General features: G+C 41.2%; 1 protein-coding gene across 2 annotated transcripts; it reads left to right on the forward strand.

Moving 5' to 3' along the window:
- The first annotated feature begins 209 nt into the window (after positions 1 to 209).
- LOC106613819 (AN1-type zinc finger protein 5) lies at positions 210 to 9,768 on the forward strand. 2 transcript variants are annotated; one of them, XM_014216463.3, is made up of 6 exons: positions 210 to 362; positions 4,658 to 4,861; positions 5,064 to 5,178; positions 5,386 to 5,504; positions 5,691 to 5,795; positions 8,508 to 9,768. In XM_014216463.3, exons 2-6 carry the CDS (start codon positions 4,702 to 4,704, stop codon positions 8,654 to 8,656), a joined length of 648 nt encoding a protein of 215 aa, XP_014071938.1. In that variant the 5' UTR covers positions 210 to 362; positions 4,658 to 4,701; the 3' UTR covers positions 8,657 to 9,768. The 2 variants fall into 2 exon arrangements, with proteins under 2 accessions (XP_014071938.1, XP_014071939.1); XM_014216464.3 differs by having other exon boundaries at positions 4,658 to 4,852.
- Positions 9,769 to 12,216: the final 2,448 nt, after the last annotated feature.

Raw genomic sequence — 12,216 nt, forward strand, 5'->3', positions numbered from 1 at the left:
TAGTTCATACTGCCAAGTGAATATTTAGAATTATGTTGTACTTTGCTGTCATTTCTTTATTCCTATAACTCAAACATGTTTCCAAGAACCTGTAACTTATTATAACCCTGTTGTCATTGCTGATATTGACAACAATGTTCAATGTCACAAGACTCATTAACAAGCATTTTGGTTATAGCACGCTTATTTATGTTATTGTATTTGGCAGATGTGAGAAAAATAAGGCTTACAATGACGTCACGGTCGTTGTTTCGAATGTCGGGAGCTAGCGCTCGTTAAGAGGCCGCGCGCACAGAAGGGAACGGTTATTACTACATTCTGGAGAGCAAGGTCGTCGACATCTGCAGCACTTCGTATTTCAGGTACTGTTTTGCTGTCGTAAAAAATTAGAAGGTTTCGTTAATGTAAACCGATTCGATGCATTCTCTGACTAGCTTAGAGCTTCATGATAGCTAGCCAGCTAACGCAACGTTCGTTTTTATCCACTTGATTTAAGCGAAAGTCGTGTTTATATTTGCAAGATAATCCGTCTAATTCATTTCAGACCTTACCCAGGTAAACTAGGACATAAATTACTTCCCTTGTCCTTGTTTTCAATCAGCTAACGTTAGCAGGTCTCTAGGGCAGGCTAAAGTTATTTGTTGGCTGGCGTCGTTATGAGCTGAGAGGAAGGAATTGTTTTGAGCCAAACCCGACCTGGGTTAATGACAGTCAGCTGTAGTTACTAATTTAGCTAGTTAATTTGACCAGCCAGAGCTATTTTTATTATTGTCAGTATATGGCAAGAAGTCTAGCTAGCTTACTAGTTGGCAAGATAATGTAGACATTTTGTTTTCAATTTTGCTTGTCCGAGACCTAGTTATGGACCGCTCAACTCGGGCTATGGAGGAAGTGTTGAGTTTTGATAACTGGTCGCCGGAAGTCACCATCAGTCGATTCTTGTAAAAATGTCAATTCTGAAGACGCTTACCTGTACCTATGTTTGTTCTGTAGAACTGCAGTCCTTCCGCGGTGTGCTGAAATTCATACTTTTAATAAACGTAGCGAATTCAACCACCGACTTTTTTTCTCATTTGTTTTGTTCATACAATGTAAACAGATTCAATTGGCACATTACAGTATGGAACGCCGTTTGGGTGTCAAAGATACACGTCAAATAACAGAATTTGACATGTTAAATAACACCGTTTAATTGTAAAATGTGTTGGACCACAACTTCTGGGGTAGAGGGTTAGCTTTAGCTTGGTACCTAGCTAGCACCAATACAACCAGCCTGAAAACAATGACCAGTAGAAACTGCTGTCATCTTCATTATTCTTAGAAATGATTTAGGAATCCTTGTAAGTATTGTTGTGCACTTATTGAAATTGAACTTCAGTTCATGAAAATGAATAGATAGCCAGCTACTAAACCGTGTTGCCCAAAGCTAACCTTATAAGCAGCCAGTTTGCTTCATGAGGCTCAACCAGACTGGGTTAATGGTTGTGAATGTAGCCACAATAAGGATTAGGCACACTAGTGGAATTTGCGGTTTCGCTTCAAAATAAAAGTACCTCTTTGAAAGTGATGAAGGTTAGAATTGGTGGACTCGTGCCATATTTGGAATACTGTTAAACAAGGTTGGAATGTGAATCAATGAAATTGTATGTCTACTCGGTGACACCCACAGAACACAACTGAAGACTTTACACAAATATAAGAGCTACAACACTAATAGCGACACTGTGAAATCACCTCCCCAGTCAGCCTATTGTGTGTTGACATTCATATTGCACTATACAGCTTTACCTAAGGATTGGATAGCAGTCTACTCAATAACCAGTGTATTCCCCCCCCCCCCCCCCCCCAACGTCCTGTTATCAGACTCCAAAACATCCACGCGGTATTGTTTTTCCTCTGGAATAGTGTTCAATACATATAGGTTGACAATAAATGTTGTTTCAGAGTCCCACAATAAGGGCTACGACGCTGATGTTCTCTGGGTGTCACTGAGTAGACTGGTACCCCATGTCATTGATCCACCCTCCATAGGTAAGGCTGTACAGTGAAATAAGTATGGCCCCCAATGCAATTCTACAGTCTAATACATCCAGTGTGATTTCAACAGATTTTTGGCAAATTAACAAATTATTGTGTATTTATTTAATATAATATTTCAACCTCGTTTAGCATGATCTATTCAATTATGGCATAGTTCTATTTGTATTCATTTGCATCACTTTCAATTACACTTATTTTGAAGGCTAACCGCAAAGTCCACTATTGTGGCTAATCCTTATTGTGGCTAGCTTCACATAGATGGGTCTGAACACCATTAAGAACTGTCTTTTACATTAGGGTTATTTTAGATGACACCTAGCTATATAGTTAGCTAGCTAACAATAGCTACTGAAAGAGATTGTCGTTTTTTGGAAAGAACATTGTTTCATCCATGAGCTAGCAAGGTTTTTTTTAAAGTTTTTTTTAATGAACAACACTGTAGGTGCCCGAAACAACTTTACCAGCATCATAGCATATGAATCGTTGTGACATATGAAATACGAGTGGTTGTGTAATATCTACGTAAAAAAATGTATGAACTTGTTAAATTGTGTATTTAGGTCCTGATTGGTCAACAAGCTTATGTGACACGTCAAATAGTGCTAATTGATACGTATCTTTTTTGACACACAGACACAAATGAGGGAGAAGTCGGTTGTATTCGATACAAGATGAATAGGGGTATTGCGATATGTACAGTGCATTCGGAAAGTATTCAGACCCCTTCCCCTTCTCCACATTTTGTTACGTTCCAGCCTTATTCTCAAATTGGTGAAATTAAAATGTTCCTCATCAATCTACACACAATATCCCATAATGACGAAGCGAAAACAGGGTTTTATAATTTTGTGCAAATGTCTTGAATACAAAAACGGAAATACCATATTTACATAAGTATTCAGACCCTTCACTATGGGATTTGATATTGAGCTCAGGTGCATCCTGTTTCCTTTGATCATCCTTGAGCTGTTTCTACAACATGATTGGAATCCACCTGTGGTAAATTCAATTGATTGGATATGATTTGTAAAGGCACACACCTGTCTATATAAGGTTCCACAGTTAACGGTGCATGTCAGAGCAAAAACCAAGCCATGAGGTCGAAGGAATTATCCGTAGAGCACCGAGACAGGATTGTGTCGGGGCACAGATCTGGGGAAGGGTACCAAAACATTTCTGCAGCATTGAAGGTCCCCAAGAACACAGTGGTCTCCATTCTTAAATGGAAGAAGTTTGGAACCACCAGGACTTTTCCTAGGGCTGGCCACCCAGCCAAACTGAGCAATCAGAGGAGAAGGGCCTTGGTCAGGCAGGTGACCAAGAACCCAATGGTCGCTCTGAAAGCTCCAGAGTTCCTCTGTGGAGATGGGAGAACCTTCCAAAAGGACAACCATCTCTGCAACACTCCAGCAATTAGGTCTTTATGGTAGAGTGGCCAGACGGAAGCCACTCCTCAGTAAAAGTCACATAACAGTCCGCTTGGAGCTTGCCAAAAGGCACCTAAAACAAGATTCTCTGGTCTGACGAAACCAAGATTGAACTATTTGTCCTGAATGCCAAGCGTCATGTCTTTGGGAACCATGGCACCATCCCTACAGTGAAGCATGGTGGTGGCAGCATCATGCTGTGGGGATCTTTTTCAGCGGCAGGGACTGGGAGACTAGTCAGGATCAAGTGGAAAGATGAACAGAGCAAAGTACAGAGATCCTTAATGAAAACCAGCTCCAGAGTGCTCAGGACCTCAGGCTGGGGGCGAAGGTTCACCTTCCAACAGGACAACGACCCTAAGCACAAAGCCGGACCAAGCAGGAGTGGCTTCGGGACAAGTCTCAATGACCGTGAGTGGCCTGGACTTGAACCCGATCGAACATCTCTGGAGAGACCTGACAGAACTTGAGAGGATCTGCAGATAAGAATGGGAGAAACTCCCCAAATATAGGCGTGCCAAGCTTGTAGCGTCAGACTCAAGGCTGTAATCGTTGCCAAAGTTGCTTCAACAAAGTACTGAGTAAAGGGTCTGAATACTTTTGTAAATGTGATAGTTCTGGGGGAGAGGGGTTATACATTTGCAAAAAAAAATCTAAAAGCCTGTTTGCTTTGTCATTATGGGGTATTGTGTGTAGATTGAAAAGAAAAACAATTGAATCAATTTTAGAATAAGGCTGTAACGTAACAAAGTGGAAAAAGTTAAAGGTTCTGAATTCTTTCCGAATGCACTGTAGCCACTGGTTTTCCCACTGTCAATGATATCTGACCATTCAAGTGAAGTGAATACGTTGATTTTGTGTTTTGAAAGCTACTGTATGTTATGGGTGTCAAATTCTAAACCTAATTTAACAGAGTAAGTACAGCCTCTGGATTGGGTAGCCTCCCTGCTAGTAACAAGAAACGCTATTTGTATTGTATCTAACAAATTGATCACTCATGACCAATACTGTCAAGATCATCTCTAATAAACTAAACCATTTATCAATCATTCGTACCTACTCCTAGCAGAACCACTAACTCTTAGCAGAACCACTCAAAACTGGTCTCCAAGCTCTTTTAGCCCGTTTGTTAAGAATGTTCATGTAAACAAATGGCCACTAGTTTGACTAACTCTTCAACCTCATTTCAGGAATATCCTGTCCCCCCCCCTCCCCCCTCCCTTTGTCAGAGAGCATGGCTCAGGAGACCAATCAGACGCAAGTGCCAATGCTTTGCACTATGGGCTGCGGTTTCTATGGTAATCCCCGCACCAACGGCATGTGCTCCGTCTGCTACAAGGAACACCTGCAGAGACAACAGGGTGTGGGCTGTTCCAGCCCCCCAGGTGAGAAAGGTAGGAAGATGGGAGAGGGACACAAAATGGGGGGGGGCTGGAGAAGGAGGTAGCAATCACGACCAAAACCTTGGCATTATAAAGCAATAGTGATTTATCAGTTTGTGAACCACTTTTTTTTGTTTGTTCATTGAAGCCATCATTCAACATAAGTAAAAGGTCATTCATAGTCACAAACAATAAACATGTGGTTTGTCTACAGGCTCGGTTGCTTCATCGCCAGTGGGGTCCCCGGGAGCAGCTGGTGTGTCGGTGAAGCGCAAGACAGCGGAACCCAGCGCGGAAGGGGACACTCCGCCCAAGGAAAGGACATCCAGGTATGCTGACAGAGAATCAGCTTGTCTCTGCAAACAAACACACAGACTGCTAAATGGAATCCATTCAATTGACAGTAAGCTGTTGCTCAAGAGGCTTTGGTTTATCATTGTGTTTGAGTTCCCTAGTCTTCCTCCTGGGCTGAATATTGGATTATGGTTTCAGTTGATCAACTCATTATTGGTCTGAGTGTGTATGTGTGTCTTTAGTCCCAGCTCCCCCAGCCCAGTAACCCAGCAAATGACAGCCATGAGTATCTCCCAGGATACTGGAGCCACTGACTCAGACCAGGCTAATGGGGAAGAGGAGGGGACATCCAAAAACACAGGTTAGAACAACTGGGGGGGGGAAACTCAATACTTTCTTGGTTTCCAAACTGTTTTCCATGTCTATATCATCAGTAACGTTATATGGCATGCCTCCTGCCTTGTCTTGTAATACATAACTACACTGCAGCAACAGTCTTATATGGGTATCTATCTTTGAAGTTCAGTCAGATGTTGTATTTTAACAGAGCCAGTGGGGGAGGCAGCCCAGACCTTGTCTGATGGTGATCAGACCCCTGACAAAAATAAGAAGAACCGATGCTTCACCTGCCGGAAGAAAGTGGGCCTGACGGGTAAGACTGAAGAGGGTTTTAAGCCAGCTGGACACTACACGTTTTTAGTCTGATCTACAGGCTCCTCATTGGCTCCTGGCACATTTTTCAAATTGGAGTAAAACTTAGAGCTGCAGCTTGTAAAAGTGTAAGCGCATACTTGATTTGCGGTTGATTGCTGTAATAGGCTCCCGTGTACTTGGGCATTCCCAATAATTTAACATGTTGAATATATTCTACCTCAAATCGACCATTGTCGCGAAGTGTGAACAATGCTCAGAGCAGATGTGAGGCATTTCTCACCATCAGCCAATAGCAGCTACTCGGGGCAATAAATTGTTCTCTTCACCTACATTACAAGTTCATCTCTAACCATGTTTCGTCCAACCTTTTTTATACAAGTAAAGTACATGTTGGATAAAAATAATGTTATGACAGCCCTGATGGAAACGTAACATTTTTTGCTGAACTTTGCAAAAGTCAACAAAACAAAATACGCTAGACAAGGTGGGATCTTTTTGTCGGTAAAATGTATTCGGCCAGAAATGCCGGTGGAAACACTTTTATGAGCAATTATTGATATAACCATCATATTGAAGTAAAGGTGGAGTCACGCAATGTCATGTTGTGTGGTCCCCCACTACGACTCACCAGGAAAGCATGCAGTTTATTAGGAGGCTACAAATAAAATAAGTGATGAACTTCACAGGGTGGTGAAAGTGCAAGGTGATGAGCTGGATGTTCCTTTTCAATAAATATCAAGGGTCTTATTCTGATGACATGATCATCGATGCTTGGCTGCCGTTTGACAAATAAAAATCTTGCTCTTTTGTCGATAATAATCTCATGTAGGCTATACGTGCGCTCTAGCCAGTAGCGCACAGATACAACTAGAGTGCACGTGCCAAGACCAGAGAGGGCACGCTATATAATGCACATTTTTGGGGGGAGAAAACCATTAGTAGAAATAAATGTGATGGAAACCCATTTAACTTGTATTTTTTTTATTCGGTACAAGGGAATTTATGTGCACTACGTCATCACTCACAGCCTTTTATCTGCAACAAGTCAATTTGATGGAAATACATCTCTGTTGGGAAAATGCGTGTAGTTTTAATATTTGCATGAAAATCTGTCGCCAATGGGTGTAAACCTAGCTACTCACACACACACACAAGCTAGCTGGTCTCCTGGGTTATGTTACAAGTCTTATTTAAACCTGTTCTTACCTCGAGCTCTGTCTGCAAAATTGACAATCCATATTGGCCTCTTTGCCGTAACCAGTCACTTGCCTAAATTTGCTTCTTTCTTGCTTTTGACTTAGCTTTTTCGGAGCATGACAATCGGTGATGTAGTGTTATTTTTGGGGGGGCGTACCGGAACTCTTAAAAAAAAAATATATATATATATTATTACGTCAATGAAAGTTGATACCGAAATGTAGCCTAAACCTATTGTTTGATATAATTTTAGAATGTACCGTTCAAAAGTTTGGACATACTTACTCATTCCAGGGTTTTTCTTAATATTTACTATTTTCTACATTGTAGAGTAATAGTAAAGACATCAAGTATGAAATAACACATATGGAATCAAGTATCAAAATATATTTTGAGATTCTTCGAAGTAGCCACCCTTTGCCTTGATGACAACTTTGCACACTCTTGGCATTCTCTCAACCAGCTTCATGTGGTAGTCACCGGGAATGCATTTAAATGAACAGTCGTGCCTTGTTAATTTGTGGAATTTATTTCCTTCATGCGTTTGAGCCAATCAGTTGTGTTGAGACATGGAAGGGGTGGTCTACAGAAGATAGCCCTATTTGGTAAAAGACCAAGTAATGGCAAGAACAGCTCAAATAAGCTAAGAGAAATGACAGTCCATCATTACTTTGATACATGAAGTTTAGTCAGTTCGGAACATTTCAATATCTTTCAAAGTTTCTTCATGTGCAGTTGCAAAAACCATGAAGTGCTATGATGAAATTGGCTCTCACGAGGACCGCCACAGCAAAGGAAGACCCAGAGTTACCTCTGCTGCAGAGGATAAGTTCATTAGAGTTAACTGCACCTCAGATTGCAGCCCAAATAAATGCTTAACCGAGAAAAGCAGCCAACAAGTGCTCAGCATATGTGGGAACTCCTTCAAGACTGTTGGAAAAGCATTCTTCATGAAGCGGGTTGAGAGAATGCTAAGAGTGTGCAAAGCTGTCAAGGCAAAGGGTAGCTACTTTGAAGAATCTAAAATAGAAAACATTATTTTGATTTGTTAAAAAATGGTTACTACATGATTCTGTATGTTATTTCATAGTTTTGATGTCTTCACTATTTTACAATGTAGAAAATGGGAAAAAAATTAAGAACCCTTGAATGAGTAGGTGTGTCCAAACCTTTTGATTGGTACTGTATTTCCACACTAAGGTTTGAATAATACTGTGAAAATTGTTATAATGCCCTTTTTAGTGTAAGAGCTGATTGAAAAGACCGCCTGAAGTTTAAGCCTGTTTTGGTGGGAGCGAGTTTTGGCCTTCCATGTTGACATCACTGTGTGGTAAATTAGTTAATAGACCAATAAAGAATTCCAAACCGCTCTACCAGTAACAGCTCATGTTCAGTTTTCCCCTTTCTACTCAAACCACTCCCAGACAGTCCTAGCAAAATACTTGCTTGAGAAATTGCTCTTTGTTAAGAAGCCATTTTAATTTAAAACTTTGTCCATCTCCTCACTCACTAGGCTTCGCTTGTCGCTGTGGTAACCTGTTCTGCGCCGTTCACCGCTACTCTGACAAACATGACTGTCCCTACGACTATCGAGGTGCTGCCGCGGCACGCATACGCAAGGAGAACCCTATCGTGGTGGCTGAGAAGATCCAGAAGTTATGAGGACTGAGTAGAAAAGTCTCTGACGTGCAAATTGTGGAACAATGGCGGCATGGAATATTACCAGATAAAATTGTATCATGGTAGGATAAGGTGGATGGGGTGGCGGAGTCACAACCCCTGCCCAGCCACTTCCTTTATTAACATCTCCCTCTCTCCTAGAGTGACTGCTTGAGTGTGAATGCCTCTGGTGAGATGGTCTGTGTGTGTGTGCAGTAGGGTTTGGTGGGCATTAGAAGTCTACTGTGGGGCGGGAAGACATTTCATTTTTACCCTTTTTATTGTTTCTTAACTTGGGGGGACTTGAGTTAATTTTTATATTACCCCCGTGTGGTGGTTAAAATGAGCCAGAAGTAACATGTTTAAGAGCATGCTACATCTCCGATAAGGACATCAGGAGGTCAAGTTCAGATCATCCTGTGAGTTCCTGTGTTTCAGCAATATCTTTTGAGGGCTTCAGATGAATTTACTCCCAGAGAAAAACCCTTGTTCAGTTTCTGTCAAATGGGCCTTTTTGTTGTAACTTTTCTTTCCCTTCTGACCCTTAGGTGAATAGTTCACAACATGGCAACATTTTTTCAAGAAATGTTCTTTGACTTACTGATATTGGGTGCATGAAAGAGCCTCGATATATGAGTGATTGAGATTGTTTTTATGAGTGTATGACATCAAAAGATCTATATTAATATATTGTTAGCTTGAATTGTGATTGCATTCTATTTTTTTTTTATATATATATAATTTGGTTGGTTTGTACTGGAGGATTGGCAGCATGTCAGAAAATAATTTAATTTGTACTTAACCTTTTCAATTATATTTGAGCATTTCCATCTGATTTATGTAACCATTTGAAAAATACAACTTCTGATGTGTGATGGAGTGGAGTCCTGTTGATATGTTCAGATTAGGACCGTGCAGAAAATTCCATTATTATGGAATCAAAGCACAACAATTAAAGTTTCAACTGCAGAGCATAAGACATTGAATGTGCAAGTTAACTTACTCAGTTTTCTTCAGCATCCGGGTCTTTATAGTTTAGCTTGATCTCTCTCTGCAGGTTGGCTACAGAGAATAAAGCATGTTCTGCCAGTCCAGGCAGAACATAATGTAGTGTTCTCCTTGAATGCCCTCTTCTGTTCCATAAAGCCAACACAGTGAGCCACCTTGTTCCTTAACCACCAGCTGATATGCTGAATGATAACAGAACTGGTTGGCAATTAGTCCAAATATTAGTGTGTGTGTGTAATAATGTTTTCATAACTACCCTAAAAGATCTGCCGTGGCACTGCTTTCTTTTCCTTGTATTTTCTTTCACCCACAGGTACTTCCTGTGTCTTCGAACAGGGGGTGAAATTTAGTTAAAGGGCTAAAATCACCCTGGATGGCATTTATTCTCAACGGTGTAATTCTAGGTTGCTTTCCTGTTCCTCCTGACTGCCCACATTTGGTGAATCAATAGACAGCCAAACACAACCCTTATGTCCAAAGTACTGGTACCGTCTCAATCCTCAGCAAGGGCCTTCGTGTCCCTGTGGTTGTTTTTGAGGATTGGTCACACTAGTTGGTTCCATATAATTAGTATTAGTTTTGCATTTTTAGGTGAATCAAACATTGATTTCCGATTCTTCATGCTTTTGTTTTGTTTCATAACACAGCGAATGTCATTGAGAAAGATTGTGTGGAAAAAAGCAGATACTGAAAAACATCAAGTGTGACACTTGGCAAAACAACGATGCCCTTTTGAGAGAGAGTCTGAACTGAATGAGCTTTCTTATATGAACAGGAAATAATCTGGACTTGACGCCAGGCACCACAGGTTGAAATGACATTTTTTGCATCTACTGATTGAGATTTGTTGGCATTTTTGGTCCATTATTTCTATTTTCACAAAGTAAACCATTTCAAACTTGCTGAAAATGTATAATTTCTTTAGTTTGTCATACTACTGACATCAATTGTTATTCATTTTAACCACTGTAAAATGGACATGCATCATTAATTTCAAAGCCCATTTCATAGAGATTTACAAACTGGACTACATTTAGCAACTTACTTTCAAGAGCTGGTGATTGGGTCTGAATAGACTTTTGGCGTTTGGTAGTCCTAATTCAGTGTATTTGCCTTTTAACTGTCATTTCCCGAAAGTCAGACTCTTCCCACACACCAACACATTTTTCTCAGCTTCAGAAGCATCTGCGTTCACCAAATGTTGTGGTTATCCTTAGATGCATTACATGACCAAAAATATGTGGATATCTGTGACTATCTCATTCCAAAATCATGGGCATTAATATGGAGTTGGTCGTCCCCCCCCCCCCCCCCTTTGCTGCTATAACAGCCTCTACTTGTCTGGGAAGACCTTCCACTAGATGTTGGAACATTGCTGCAAGGTCTTGCTTCCATTCAGCCATTAGCGTTAGTGAGGTCGTGCGATTAGGCCTGGCTCGCATTTGGCATTCCAATTCATCCCAAAGGTGTTGGATGGGGTCAGGGCTCTGTGCAGTGAAGTTCTTCCACCCTGATCTTGACAAACCGTTTCTGTATGGACCTCGCTTTATGCACGGGGGCATTGTCATGCTGAAACAGGAAAGGGTCTTCCACAAAATTAGAAGCACAGAATTGTCTAGAATGTAATTGTATGCTGTAGCATTAAGATTTCCCTTCACTGAAACTAAGGGGCCTAGCCTGAAACATGAAAAACAGCCCTAGACAATTATTCTTCATCCACCAACCATTCCTGTTGGCAATATACATTGGGGCAGTTCGTGTTCTCCTGGCATCTGCCAAACCTAGATTTGTCCATCGGACTGCCAGATGGTGAAGCGTGATTCATCACGCCAGAGAGTGCGTTTCCAATGGCGACGAGCTTTACATCACTCCAGCCGACGCTTGGGATTGCCCATGGTGATCTTAGGCTTGTGTGTGGTTGCTCGCCCATGGAAACCCATTTCATGAAGCTCCCGACTAACAGTTGTGCTGAAGTTGCTTCCAGAGGCAATTTAGAATTCAGTACTGAGTTTCGCAACCGAGGACAGATGATTTTTACACGCTTCAGCACTCGGCGGTCCCGTTCTGTGAGCTTGTGTGGCCTACCACTTCACGGCTGAGCAGTTGTTGCTCCTAGACGTTTCCACTTCACAATGACAGCACTTACAGTTGACCAGGGCAGAAATGTGACGAACTGACTTGTTGGAAAGGTGGCATCCTATGACGGCGCCACGTTGAAAGTCACCGAGCTCTTCAGTACGGATTATTCTATTGCCAATGTTTGTCTATGGAGATTGCATGGCATTGTGCTTGATTTTATACACCTGTCTGCAACAGGTGTGGCTGAAATAGCCGAATCGACTAATTTGAAGTGGTGTCCACATACTTTTGTGTAAATATAGTGTATATTCTCCCGACATGCCCAGAGGGAATTGTTTGTGCTGTCTTGAATTCTTTTTTCTAGTTAATAGTTTTAATTTGGAAGAATGTTCCAAAAATACATTTTTAGGTACATGTCTTTATTATTTTACAGATAGAAAGATGGATAAAGTATTTATCCACAATCGGCTCTGGCC

Source organism: Salmo salar, chromosome 10 (assembly GCF_965601325.2).
Source record: "Salmo salar chromosome 10, fSalSal1, whole genome shotgun sequence".
Classification (NCBI taxonomy): domain Eukaryota; kingdom Metazoa; phylum Chordata; class Actinopteri; order Salmoniformes; family Salmonidae; genus Salmo; species Salmo salar.

Coding starts and splice junctions, on each gene's coding strand:
- LOC106613819 (XM_014216463.3), top strand. CDS start 4,702: ATGGCTCAGGAGACCAATCAGACGCAAGTGCCAATGCTTTGCACTATG. Junction 4,862..5,063: donor CAGCCCCCCAGGTGAGAAAG/GTAGGAAGATGG, acceptor GTTTGTCTACAG/GCTCGGTTGCTTCATCGCCA. Junction 5,796..8,507: donor GAAGAAAGTGGGCCTGACGG/GTAAGACTGAAG, acceptor CTCACTCACTAG/GCTTCGCTTGTCGCTGTGGT.